Source organism: Glandiceps talaboti, chromosome 23 (assembly GCF_964340395.1).
Source record: "Glandiceps talaboti chromosome 23, keGlaTala1.1, whole genome shotgun sequence".
NCBI classification, from domain to species: domain Eukaryota; kingdom Metazoa; phylum Hemichordata; class Enteropneusta; family Spengelidae; genus Glandiceps; species Glandiceps talaboti.
In genome coordinates, this window is record NC_135571.1 from 15,141,915 (window position 1) to 15,156,339 (window position 14,425).

At 36.2% G+C, this 14,425-nt stretch overlaps 1 protein-coding gene across 2 annotated transcripts in view; it reads right to left on the reverse strand.

The window, feature by feature from the left end:
• Positions 1 to 543: 543 nt before the first annotated feature.
• LOC144452589 (T-complex protein 1 subunit beta-like) overlaps positions 544 to 14,425 on the reverse strand; it is a 41,637-nt gene continuing 27,755 nt past the window's right edge. For both annotated transcript variants that reach the window (XM_078143710.1, XM_078143709.1), the window contains 5 exons: positions 10,702 to 10,869; positions 10,052 to 10,155; positions 7,964 to 8,063; positions 2,395 to 2,536; positions 544 to 1,679 (listed from right to left, as the gene is read on the reverse strand). In XM_078143710.1, coding sequence (XP_077999836.1) covers positions 1,649 to 1,679; positions 2,395 to 2,536; positions 7,964 to 8,063; positions 10,052 to 10,155; positions 10,702 to 10,869 — 545 coding nt within the window. In that variant the 3' untranslated portion in view covers positions 544 to 1,648. The remainder of the gene's footprint in view (positions 1,680 to 2,394; positions 2,537 to 7,963; positions 8,064 to 10,051; positions 10,156 to 10,701; positions 10,870 to 14,425) is intronic.

Genomic DNA, 14,425 nt, shown 5'->3' on the forward strand with positions numbered 1-14,425 from the left:
CTACAACACCAACACGCATTCTACCATGCCTATAACACTGACACACTCTCTACCATGTAAGGTTATAACACCGACACGCACACACACACACTCTACCATGTAAGGTTATAACACTGACACACACACACTCTACCATGTAAGGTTATAACACTGACACACACACACACACACTCTACCATGTAAGGTTATAACACTGACACACACACACTCTACCATGTTAGGTTATAACACTGACACACACACACTCTACCATGTAAGGTTATAACACCGACACACGCACGCACTCTCTACCATGTAAGGTTATAACACTGACACACACACGCTACCATATAAGGTTATAACACCGACACACACACGCACTCTCTACCATGTAAGGTTATAACACCGACACACACACGCACTCTCTACCATGTAAGGTTATAACACCGACACACACACACTCTCTCTACCATGTACGACTATAACATAATTGAATCTACAAATGCAGTCTTTAATAGTTCAATTGTGCTCACAATGAAGATAATAAACTTTGCATAGTGTAGATATCATTTATTATTATCACAGGTCACCAGGTGTGACAAACACAACATTATTCACCAATGTATGAAAAAATAGCAAAAGAAAAATGGTTGTTGTACAAAAACAATTACAGCACTGAAAAATATATAAATGCTGGATAATGACACAGTAGATGTCAGGATGACAAAAAGCTGTTGGTCAAAATGTGATCTGGAGAACCAGACTGTAAAGTCAATGGTGGGAAGTATTCATAGACAGTTGTCTTAACTACGCAACCCCTAACACAGACTATCAATAGTTGAGATGCCATTGATGGTATCAAATCGTCTCTTTACTACTGTAGCTCAATGAGAAATCATGAACCATAAGTTGTTTATGTAAATTAGTAAACCCTCAAGTGTTACAATGATGCAAACAGTGTATACCGTACATTGTATTCTGAGCTGACAAATATACCATATTTGGACATTACATAACTGTCCCTCCCCCAAATTATTGACAAAATTGCGATATATACAAACTGTTGTAAGTATATAGTACATATCGCTCTCAAAATGACTATACACATGTGAACCCCCCCCCCCCCACCCAAATACTTTATTTCTATGTGACTGAATGGAGACATGATTTAAAAGAAATTGGTGGCAACAAATAAATAAAACAGAGTGTCTGATATTGTAGAAATGTTGACTTTAACTACAAATATGGCCACCATTCTTTCATATTTGTATATATCAAAAAACAAACTCATGTGCATATGTCCCACATGATTTGTATTAGGTTTGTAAGAAATCGGATACTGCATGTCTTGAGAAATGACATATTACAGACAGACAGAAGGATGCACACATGCACACACAGACAGATGGAACCCACTGTAACAGCATGGGGGTGGGGGGGGGAGCTAAAAATGATTTCCATGGCTACACATATGGACCAGGGGAAAACTGCTACTGACAAAGGTGAAAGGTCAAAGCTCACAGAGGAGGTTGCTGCTGACATGCAGATATCCCACATTATCAGTTTCATGTGGTGTGATTTCCAGCAAACTGCAACTCTACTTTCTAACTTCACATCTACACAATAAAACATTAATTTATTTGGAAGTATGGCAACAAACACCTTTAAATTAATGGCAACCAGGATCAGGACGACGTTGTCTGTAAACAAAAAGAAACAAAAGTTTACTAAACTTTGATTCAAAGTCTAGTAGAAGTATTTGAGAAGTTGAAAATATCACTTTTGACAAAAATGCACACAAAAACATGAAAATGACACAGATCAACTTGGAATGAACAAATCTAAATAGCCTTTCCCCAAGGGACATGCACACCAAAAATCCAAGTATTCTGACTGTCATTTTTGGAGAAGATGAAAATAGAAAAAGTTGACGGACGATGATGGAGAATCAACAGAACCTAACCCTAAAACTCCACTCAGCTGTCATTGACAGTGAAGCAAAAAAGTTGATGGATACATGACAGACAACATGCCAATAGAGAATCAACCTAACGATCAAGCTCTGCTAAGCTGTCGCTGATAGCAGAGCTAAAAAGCTAGGAAGATAACTCAAATTTGGCTACATTTATACGACCTTAAATTTGGCTACATGTACATGTATATGACCTTAAATTTAGCTACATGTATACGACCTTGAATTTGACTACATGTATACGACATTGAAGAAGACTTTCAAGGTCAAGAAAGCTCATATTTGATAATATTGGGTGTAGGCACTTGAATGGAGTCACTATGTATTATACCTCAAAAGTTACAATGGACATTGTAAAATTTAACAACAAATATGGCTGCCATTCAGCTATATTTGATTAGCAAAAACATGGTTACCATGGCAAATTGGTAAACATAACTCACCTTGGAGCAGATTTGATGATGTCATCAACACGAAGAATCATTTCTGCTGCTTCTGCTGCACTCATAAGCACTTGTCTTTTGACTTGGAAAGACTCGGTGATTCCTAACTGTTGTACATTACCCACAGTTCCATCAATCATATCTGAAATTCATATTACAATACCAGCATAACATTACCATCATCTTGTACTGAAATTATCTACTTTCATGTTGCTATTATGAAAGAAGTGATGATATGGACAGTTTTGATGGCCACTGAAATAGTTGCTATGGCTGTTGTAATAGTTACTATGGCCACTGAAATAGTTGCTATGGCTGTTGTAATAGTTACTATGGCCACTGAAACAGTTGCTATGGCTGTTGTAATAGTTGCTACGACCACTGAAACAGTTGCTATGGCTGTTGTAATAGTTGCTACGGCCACTGAAACAGTTGCTATGGCTGTTGTAATAGTTGCTACGGCCACTGAAACAGTTGCTATGGCTGTTGTAATAGTTGCTACGGCCACTGAAACAGTTGCTATGGCTGTTGTAATAGTTGCTACGGCCACTGAAACAGTTGCTATGGCTGTTGTAACAGTTGCTACGGCTATATTGAAATAATTGTTTTGGCAGTTGTAATAGTAGCATGCATCATGACTTCCGAAAACACTGGCGAAGGCTTTAGTGAGCTGATTTCAGTGCAATACAAGTTAAATTCACAAACTTTGACAATGTTTGCATAACTGAGCTTTCATCATGCTTTTTTTTAAATAGTTGCTATAAACTGTTGCAGTATATGATAAAAGTTGATAAATAAAGTGTTCATTTCATCTATCATACAACATTTTAATCCAAACACAAATACTAGAAGAAGAAAAATTATATCATAGATCAGACATGCTAACATTTCACCAAATCACTTATGTGAATGCATGTAAACATGATAACTAACCTTCCTATCATTGTAAACCATGTAAACATGATAACTAACCTTCCTATCATTGTAAACCATGTAAACATAATAACTAACCTTCCTATCATTGTAAACCATGTAAACATAATAACTAACCTTCCTATCATTGTAAACCATGTAAACATAATAACTAACCTTTCTATCATTGTAAACCATGTAAACATGATAACTAACCTTCCTATCATTGTAAACCATGTAAACATGATAACTAACCTTTCTATCATTGTAAACCATGTAAACATGATAACTAACCTTCCTATCATTGTAAACCATGTAAACATGATAACTAACCTTCCTATCATTGTAAACCATGTAAACATGATAACTAACCTTTCTATCATTGTAAACCATGTAAACATGATAACTAACCTTCCTATCATTGTAAACCATGTAAACATGATAACTAACCTTTCTATCATTGTAAACCATGTAAACATAATAACTAACCTTCCTATCATTGTAAACCATGTAAACATGATAACTAACCTTCCTATCATTGTAAACCATGTAAACATGATAACCAACCTCCCTATCATTGTAAACCATGTAAACATGATAACTAACCTTCCTATCATTGTAAACCATGTAAACATGATAACTAACCTTCCTATCATTGTAAACCATGTAAACATGATAACTAACCTTTCTATCATTGTAAACCATGTAAACATGATAACTAACCTTCCTATCATTGTAAACCATGTAAACATGATAACTAACCTTTCTATCATTGTAAACCATGTAAACATGATAACTAACCTTCCTATCATTGTAAACCATGTAAACATGATAACTAACCTTTCTATCATTGTAAACCATGTAAACATGATAACTAACCTTCCTATCATTGTAAACCATGTAAACATAATAACTAACCTTCCTATCATTGTAAACCATGTAAACATGATAACTAACTTTCCTATCATTGTAAACCATGTAAACATGATAACCAACCTTCCTATCATTGTAAACCATGTAAACATGATAACTAACTTTCCTATCATTGTAAACCATGTAAACATGATAACCAACCTTCCTATCATTGTAAACCATGTAAACATAATAACCAACCTTTCTATCATTGTAAACCATGTAAACATGATAACCAACCTTCCTATCATTGTAAACCATGTAAACATAATAACTAACCTTTCTATCATTGTAAACCATGTAAACATGGTAGTAACTAACCTTCCTATCATTGTAAACCATGTAAACATGATAACTAACCTTTCTATCATTGTAAACCATGTAAACATGGTAGTAACTAACCTTCCTATCATTGTAAACCATGTAAACATGATAACTAACCTTTCTATCATTGTAAACCATGTAAACATGGTAGTAACTAACCTTCCTATCATTGTAAACCATGTAAACATGATAACTAACTTTCCTATCATTGTAAACCATGTAAACATGATAACTAACCTTTCTATCATTGTAAACCATGTAAACATGATAACTAACCTTTCTATCATTGTAAACCATGTAAACATGGTAACTAACCTTCCTATCATTGTAAACCATGTAAACATGGTAGTAACTAACCTTCCTATCATTGTAAACCATGTAAACATGATAACTAACTTTCCTATCATTGTAAACCATGTAAACATGGTAGTAACTAACCTTTCTATCATTGTAAACCATGTAAACATAATAACTAACCTTTCTATCATTGTAAACCATGTAAACATGATAACTAACCTTCCTATCATTGTAAACCATGTAAACATGGTAGTAACTAACCTTCCTATCATTGTAAACCATGTAAACATGATAACTAACTTTCCTATCATTGTAAACCATGTAAACATGATAACTAACCTTTCTATCATTGTAAACCATGTAAACATGGTAGTAACTAACCTTCCTATCATTGTAAACCATGTAAACATGATAACTAACCTTTCTATCATTGTAAACCATGTAAACATGATAACTAACCTTCCTATCATTGTAAACCATGTAAACATGATAACTAACCTTCCTATCATTGTAAACCATGTAAACATGATAACTAACCTTTCTATCATTGTAAACCATGTAAACATGATAACTAACCTTCCTATCATTGTAAACCATGTAAACATGATAACTAACCTTCCTATCATTGTAAACCATGTAAACATGATAACTAACCTTTCTATCATTGTAAACCATGTAAACATGATAACTAACCTTTCTATCATTGTAAACCATGTAAACATGGTAGTAACTAACCTTTCTATCATTGTAAACCATGTAAACATGATAACCAACCTTCCTATCATTGTAAACCATGTAAACATGATAACTAACTTTCCTATCATTGTAAACCATGTAAACATGATAACCAACCTTCCTATCATTGTAAACCATGTAAACATGATAACTAACCTTCCTATCATTGTAAACCATGTAAACATGATAACTAACCTTCCTATCATTGTAAACCATGTAAACATGATAACCAACCTCCCTATCATTGTAAACCATGTAAACATGATAACTAACCTTCCTATCATTGTAAACCATGTAAACATGATAACTAACCTTCCTATCATTGTAAACCATGTAAACATGATAACTAACCTTTCTATCATTGTAAACCATGTAAACATGATAACTAACCTTCCTATCATTGTAAACCATGTAAACATGATAACTAACTTTCCTATCATTGTAAACCATGTAAACATGATAACTAACCTTTCTATCATTGTAAACCATGTAAACATGGTAGTAACTAACCTTCCTATCATTGTAAACCATGTAAACATGATAACTAACCTTTCTATCATTGTAAACCATGTAAACATGGTAGTAACTAACCTTCCTATCATTGTAAACCATGTAAACATGATAACTAACCTTTCTATCATTGTAAACCATGTAAACATGGTAGTAACTAACCTTCCTATCATTGTAAACCATGTAAACATGATAACTAACTTTCCTATCATTGTAAACCATGTAAACATGATAATAACTAACCTTTCTATCATTGTAAACCATGTAAACATGATAACCAACCTCCCTATCATTGTAAACCATGTAAACATGATAACTAACTTTCCTATCATTGTAAACCATGTAAACATGATAATAACTAACCTTTCTATCATTGTAAACCATGTAAACATGATAACTAACCTTTCTATCATTGTAAACCATGTAAACATGGTAACTAACCTTCCTATCATTGTAAACCATGTAAACATGGTAGTAACTAACCTTCCTATCATTGTAAACCATGTAAACATGATAACTAACTTTCCTATCATTGTAAACCATGTAAACATGGTAGTAACTAACCTTTCTATCATTGTAAACCATGTAAACATAATAACTAACCTTTCTATCATTGTAAACCATGTAAACATGATAACTAACCTTCCTATCATTGTAAACCATGTAAACATGGTAGTAACTAACCTTCCTATCATTGTAAACCATGTAAACATGATAACTAACTTTCCTATCATTGTAAACCATGTAAACATGATAACTAACCTTTCTATCATTGTAAACCATGTAAACATGGTAGTAACTAACCTTTCTATCATTGTAAACCATGTAAACATGATAACTAACCTTCCTATCATTGTAAACCATGTAAACATGATAACTAACCTTCCTATCATTGTAAACCATGTAAACATGATAACTAACCTTTCTATCATTGTAAACCATGTAAACATGATAACTAACCTTCCTATCATTGTAAACCATGTAAACATGATAACTAACCTTCCTATCATTGTAAACCATGTAAACATGATAACTAACCTTTCTATCATTGTAAACCATGTAAACATGATAACTAACCTTTCTATCATTGTAAACCATGTAAACATGGTAGTAACTAACCTTTCTATCATTGTAAACCATGTAAACATGATAACCAACCTTCCTATCATTGTAAACCATGTAAACATGATAACTAACTTTCCTATCATTGTAAACCATGTAAACATGATAACCAACCTTCCTATCATTGTAAACCATGTAAACATGATAACTAACCTTCCTATCATTGTAAACCATGTAAACATGATAACCAACCTCCCTATCATTGTAAACCATGTAAACATGATAACCAACCTCCCTATCATTGTAAACCATGTAAACATGGTAGTAACTAACCTTCCTATCATTGTAAACCATGTAAACATGATAACTAACCTTCCTATCATTGTAAACCATGTAAACATGATAACTAACCTTCCTATCATTGTAAACCATGTAAACATGATAACTAACCTTCCTATCATTGTAAACCATGTAAACATGATAACCAACCTCCCTATCATTGTAAACCATGTAAACATGGTAGTAACTAACCTTTCTATCATTGTAAACCATGTAAACATGATAACTAACCTTCCTATCATTGTAAACCATGTAAACATGATAACTAACCTTCCTATCATTGTAACCATGTAAACATGATAATAACTAACCTTTCTATCATTGTAACCATGTAAACATGATAATAACTAACCTTTCTATCATTGTAAACCATGTAAACATAATAATAACTAACCTTCCTAAACCAAGACACTGTATAATATACCTGACTTGACGCAAGTACAGCCCAGCATTGAACCCTTGAGTAAATAGTACTTACTAAGTCCCATGGTATGATGGCCAGCCGTGTGTTCTGCCCTAAGTTTAGAGACTAACTCAGCACTATCATAACCTGCATTGTCAGCAATAACAGTTGGAATCTGAAATGAATCAGTAATATCATAGTTGAAGTGCATATGATTTTACCCTACATTATCTTCATAATAATCATTGATAAATACAGTGTTCATTTTTATCATATGGAAAATATGGTAAAATCAGAATACAGTCAGGAACTAGTAATGTATGAAGATAACACAAAGTAAAATCGGAATATGGTTGTCAGGAACTAGACTAGGAAATCACGACATGCGAAACAATTGTCAGCCATATTTATACTTGAGTTCTTAACAATGAACGTGTGTTGTAGATCTTAGTCCAAATTCATAAATTAAAACGACATAGTATCTCCAAATTTTAATTTGTAAATACATATAGATAACTAATTTATACATTTATATGATAAAATCAAAGACAATGAAAAATAACTCTCATCGTTTTCAATGTTTTTAGCCATTTTTAGACAAATTTAGCTGATGAATTGTAGACTAAAAATTACACCATTGTTAACTATTAACATATAAGTGATCGTGTCCACTTGTATGTTGGTATGTAAGTCGGGTGAAAAGTTATGACATTGTATCAAATTTTAGATGTTTGTTTAAAAATAGGCAACAATACAGCAATTTCACAGTCTGGCATGCAAGACATCCTTTAACCATAGGGCCTATGATCCCACAAGTGGATCCAACTGTAATTCAAAAAGTAATATTTCCAAATTTGTTTTGAAACAGATTTCAAAGGTAACACTCAAATTTCAAACGGCTCGCCATCTCAGCCAGATGGCAATAAATTGTCGGTTGACGACTAGTTATGACACACTTGCCAGCAACTTGGCACTTGCATTCCAAATACACACATCATTTTTACAACCAAACTTTTAATGACCTCTTTTTTATCAATCATATACTGTGCATATGATGACGTTGAGAACAATGGTGTTGCTTAGCTTTTGACACATCGGCTTGACCCATCCCAATGTGGTGGCTATGCACTCAATGGGGTCTCACCCAATGTGGTGGCTATGCACTCAATGGGGTCTCACCCAATGTGGTGGCTATGCACTCAATGGGGTCCCCACCCAATGTGGTTGCTATGCACTCAATGGGTCTCACCCAATGTGGTGGCTATGCACTCAATGGGGTCCCACCCAATGTGGTGGCTATGCACTCAATGGGGTCTCACCCAATGTGGTGGCTATGCACTCAATGGGGTCTCACCCAATGTGGTGGCTATGCACTCAATGGGGTCTCACCCAATGTGGTGGCTATGCACTCAATGGGGTCCCCACCCAATGTGGTTGCTATGCACTCAATGGGTCTCACCCAATGTGGTGGCTATGCACTCAATGGGGTCCCACCCAATGTGGTGGCTATGCACTCAATGGGGTCTCACCCAATGTGGTGGCTATGCACTCAATGGGGTCTCACCCAATGTGGTGGCTATGCACTCAATGGGGTCTCACCCAATGTGGTGGCTATGCACTCAATGGGGTCTCACCCAATGTGGTGCCTCAAGGCTGAAGATGGCTTACTGTGAGATTATCTTGTAAACAAAAAACTTCCAACCAGTGACTGGCAAGCATTTACAAACACAAACTGCATGGGAAAGTAAACAACTGAACTGGATTTTAATAACACTTAGCACCACATGTTGGCAGTAGAGATAAGTATTACATTTCATCATTTGATAAAAACAGTTTTATCTTTACATAATAGTTAACATTCACAAAACAAATTTCCAGTTCCCTGGTATTCCATGTACATGTAAATAGGCCATAAAATGGTTCTCCTCAAACCATGGTTTAATACAAGTCTCTGCTGTTCCAACATGCTGTGTGCCAAGTGTTATTAATCCAATTCATTTGTTTACTTTCCCTGTTAGTTTTCCTTGTCAATACTTGCTTGTCATTGATTGTACCAAATATTGGTATGACCTTTTAGGTTCTGTCCTATTGGAGGCTACCAAACTAGGAGCTATGTCACTGAGTCTTAAATCTAGTCAGCCCCTTATCTGTTATTGCCCTTACCTGTCGGAGAGCCCTTGCAAATGATTCTATAGCAACAGCTTCTTTACCCGGTGTTCTGGCAGCTAATTCTGATACAGCATTGGCCATTAACATTTCACTACAACCTGTATTCAAATAAAACACATAGAAGAGAGATGATATAACGATAGACACCCTCACAACTAACTTGTCTCTGACAAACAATTCCCTTATCCCTGACAAACAACTAACTTGTCCCTGACAAACAATTCCCTTGTCCCTGACAAACAATTCCCTTATCCCTGACAAAAAACTCATTTGTCGTGTATCACTAGACTCGTAGTTCAATGAGCCAGCCTCTGAGATCCAGTGGTTAGTGAAACACAGATAATATATTAAACATTACACATAACATTCTTGTTTAGTGTTTTGATCTTGTACTTGACAGAAGCCTATCCAATAACTCATATTTGACACAAAGACGGGTTCAAGTAATCTTTTAGTTCATGATGTTTCACATATGGGAAAATTATATACACCACCCACAAACTTGATTTATTAGCTGAACTGTGCACATTCTAACAGAATCCATACCTCTGGGAAGCTTCGGATAATCAGAGTTTACTGTATACCTTTTAACATACTAGGCAATAAAATTTTGTTTGTATATGTCAGATATGTAATGTACTTACCACCACCAAATACAGTTCTAGTTTCCTTTACAGTCTGTGTAAGTACACACAATGCATCATGAAGTGACCTGTCAGCTTCATCTAATATTTGCTGTGTAGCACCTCTAAGTATAATAGTACAGGCCTCTCCTAGCTTCACACCTGAGAATTTGATCAGTTTATCTTCACCTGCAATCAATACATACTAAAGTTAACATGAGATGCTTTTATCGACAATTTGTGGCCTTACATACTAAAGTTAACATGAGATGCTTTTATCGACAATTTGTGGCCTTACATACTAAAGTTAACATTTGAGATGTTTTTATCTACAATTTGTGGCCATACATACTAAAGTTAACATGAGATGCTTTTATCGACAATTTGTGGCCTTACATACTAAAGTTAACATTTGAGATGTTTTTATCTACAATTTGTGGCCTACTAATAATTATAATTGTTTTCATGTCTATATAATTAGTTGTTCTGGGAGTGGGATCATATAGTTAAACTGACATGGGGTGACAGTCAATATGTTACTTGCATGGGCTGAAAAACTTGTGACACCTCATAACATTACACCATGGATACATGAGATCACAGGTTCTAGGACAAATTACCCTGACAAAGACCCCCATACGGGCCATAGAACAAATGCCTCCGGTAGGACTGTCATTGCCTACGAAGAGATCCAAAAATTCCAGATTTTGGGGAGTACACTTAAAATATGGTTTTATCACTTTTATTGTATAAAAGATGAATAGAAGATGTTCAAAAAATGTTGAATTCAACTAAAATAGGGCATGATTTGGTTTTTGTCACTTATATTGCAAAAGTGTGCTTATAAAGCTTATAGGGTGTGCTCACAAAGCCACTAATGTGACTGAGAAAGGTGCATTTTGGGGTTACTTAAAATACGATGTTTATCGCTTCTATTGTATTATTGATGAATGAACTGAAGTTGGCTGGGAAGATGTTTTTTCTACAAACAAGTCATTGAAAATTACATAGTCCCCGCTATGATTGGGTTTTAAGGAACTGACAGTTTATGTTGTCATTTTCAAACCTGTTTAATGTTGTTTGGACTCATATGGTTGTTTTTGATATAACTACTCTGTATGCATGGCTGCCAGGCAGCCATATCGGATTGTATCACAACAACAATGAATATGCACATGTATGTCATAGAACACTGTCCTAATACCAACTTTGAACGAGATCTGTTCAAGCATGTCTAAGTTATGGCTTTGGACATGGAAAATTCGCAAACAAAATGGCTGCCAGGCTGCCATATTGGATCGTATTACGACAACAATGAATATGCACATGTATGTCATATAGCACTGACCTAATAGCAACTTTGAATGAGATCTGTTCACGCATGTCTGAGTTATGGCTTTGGACAGGAAAAATTCGCAAACAAAATGGCTACTAGGCGGCCATATTGGATCATATCATAAAACAAATTGACGTGCATATGTATGCTCTAGTACGTTGCTCCTGTACCAAGTTTGAAAAAAATCGGTCCAGGCATCTCCCAGAAACGGCTGCGGGTGGGGTGTGATGGTTTTGACGAACGGTAGTGATTCGGCTGCCACAAACTGCGTCCTTGTACCCCCTGTCGTCGCCGGAGTTTGCTGTGGCGAGCGCATAACGGAATAAAGCGTATCTGCGACACCTTCGTTGTTATTTGGCACAGGTGCTTGTTCCATCCTTCCTAATTTATTTGTCAGGACCGTTAGGTTTGCCTGCATTTCCGTAACTGTAGCGGTCAGACCTTGGATTGCTGACAGGAGGCCGCCATTGTTGTTTACACCCGTTGCATGATGGTTGAAAAGTTGTGACCCAGTGTCATGTTCCGGTGGCTGCATGGGTGACGTCAGATCGTGTCTTCCTGTCCTGCCATGAGGCACTCGGTCGTTGACCCTTTGTTTGTACAAGGTGATAAGGTGGTTCTTTTTAGGGCTCCAAGGGTATGCACTTGTAATTTGGATAGTTCTGAACGGAGTCTCACATTCGTCCAAATTTCCGGTAGCATGAGATTGTAAACTTCCGTGTTGTTATGTGACTGTGATCGATTCGTAGATCTTCTCACTGGTGGCATTGAGATTTCTGCGACTCTGTTGAGAATGCCGGAGTTAAAGTTGAAAGTGAGCTCGTTATCCGCTGGGAGCCGATGAAGCTAATCGTCTGAAGGTTACATGTAACATACACAGTAAAGTGTATAGTAGGGTTAAGAGTGTCGTACGGAGTTTGCCAAATGGAATGGATTGACTCGGTAGGCAGAGACAATATTAGCAATGTTCTCCAAACTCTGCTTGAACTAGACTTAGGCTTGAAACATCTGTTAGATAATGTCAATAAAGGAGCCTAAATGGGCATATTATGTATTGCAACAAGTCATTGAGAATGACATACTCCCCGCCATGATTGGGTTTTAAGGAATTATCACTACTCTGATCACGCAACAACACTTGTGAACCTAAATCAAACAGACTTAGATATGTTGTGTCTACTTGTTGGACATGGAACATGCCTACAACAATAAAGGATTGGTCGGGTATGGGGGATCATATCACGATGAAAATTAATATGCACATGTATGTCATAGAACACTGTCCTAATATCAACTTTGAATGAGATCTGTTCAAGCATGTCTGAGTTATGGCTTTGGACATGGAAAATTCACAAACAAAATGGCTACCAGGCAGCCATATTGGATTGTATCACAACAACAATGAATATGGACATGTATCTCATAGAACACTGTCTTAACCCTTTCACCACCGATTCCCGCTACAGCGGGAACGCTCTAGGGCGCCCACCGATTCCCTCTACAGCGGGAACGCCAAAGGTCATTCAACTACTACGACGTTCAAACCGTTTAACGGCAGCTATTGCTGCAAAACTTGCTGCCATAACTAGTTCCACACATGCGTATTAGCCTTGTTTATATAGTCTGCCATTTTGAACACATGTTAGTGGATGGTTTTCTAGCACGATTGGAAAGACGAGCAATCGTAATTTTTGTGTGCGTTTTTCGCCAGAAAGATCGAATTTCAACAACGCGGAAGTAATTAACGGCTCACGTAGCATCTCCTACGATGTCATTTTGACAACTGTCCTGAGAAATTTCCACTGAATTTTTACTCAAAAACATTGTTGAATACATCAGGTCAGTTGTGGGAACGGTATAGGCTTCAGAACTACCACGAGGGCCGAGTGATCTACCGGCGGGGAATTCACCGTTGCCGTAGTGAAAGTTGGCAAATTGCGTAACTTGTTGACCCGTAGCATTCGCTCATACTATGGCCTTGGGGCCAGTATTTAGCTCCAAAAGTAATTATTTTGGTCATATTTCTTTGTGGTAATGTTCAATAATGAATAATACTCATACAAGTTCAATTTATAGTGGTCAGTGGTACAATGTGGGCGGTAGATTACACACAATCTGAAGATTTTCCGATCACATTTTTGAATGCGTTTTTTAACGGTAAAATTCAAATTTCAACATGGCCACACCGAAAATTGTCTCCCCTAACATCGTTTGCGATGTAAATAACGGCTCTGTTCATGAAAAATTCTGTTTAATTTTGACTTTGATGGCATTTATGAATGAAAGGAGATGGCTGTGTGAACTCAATGTACTCAATGTGACGAAAACATTACCGCGGCGTGGGTTCAAATTACAGGCTGCATATTTCCGTTGGTCGGTATGTGCGTCGGCAAATAAAGCCATTTTGCC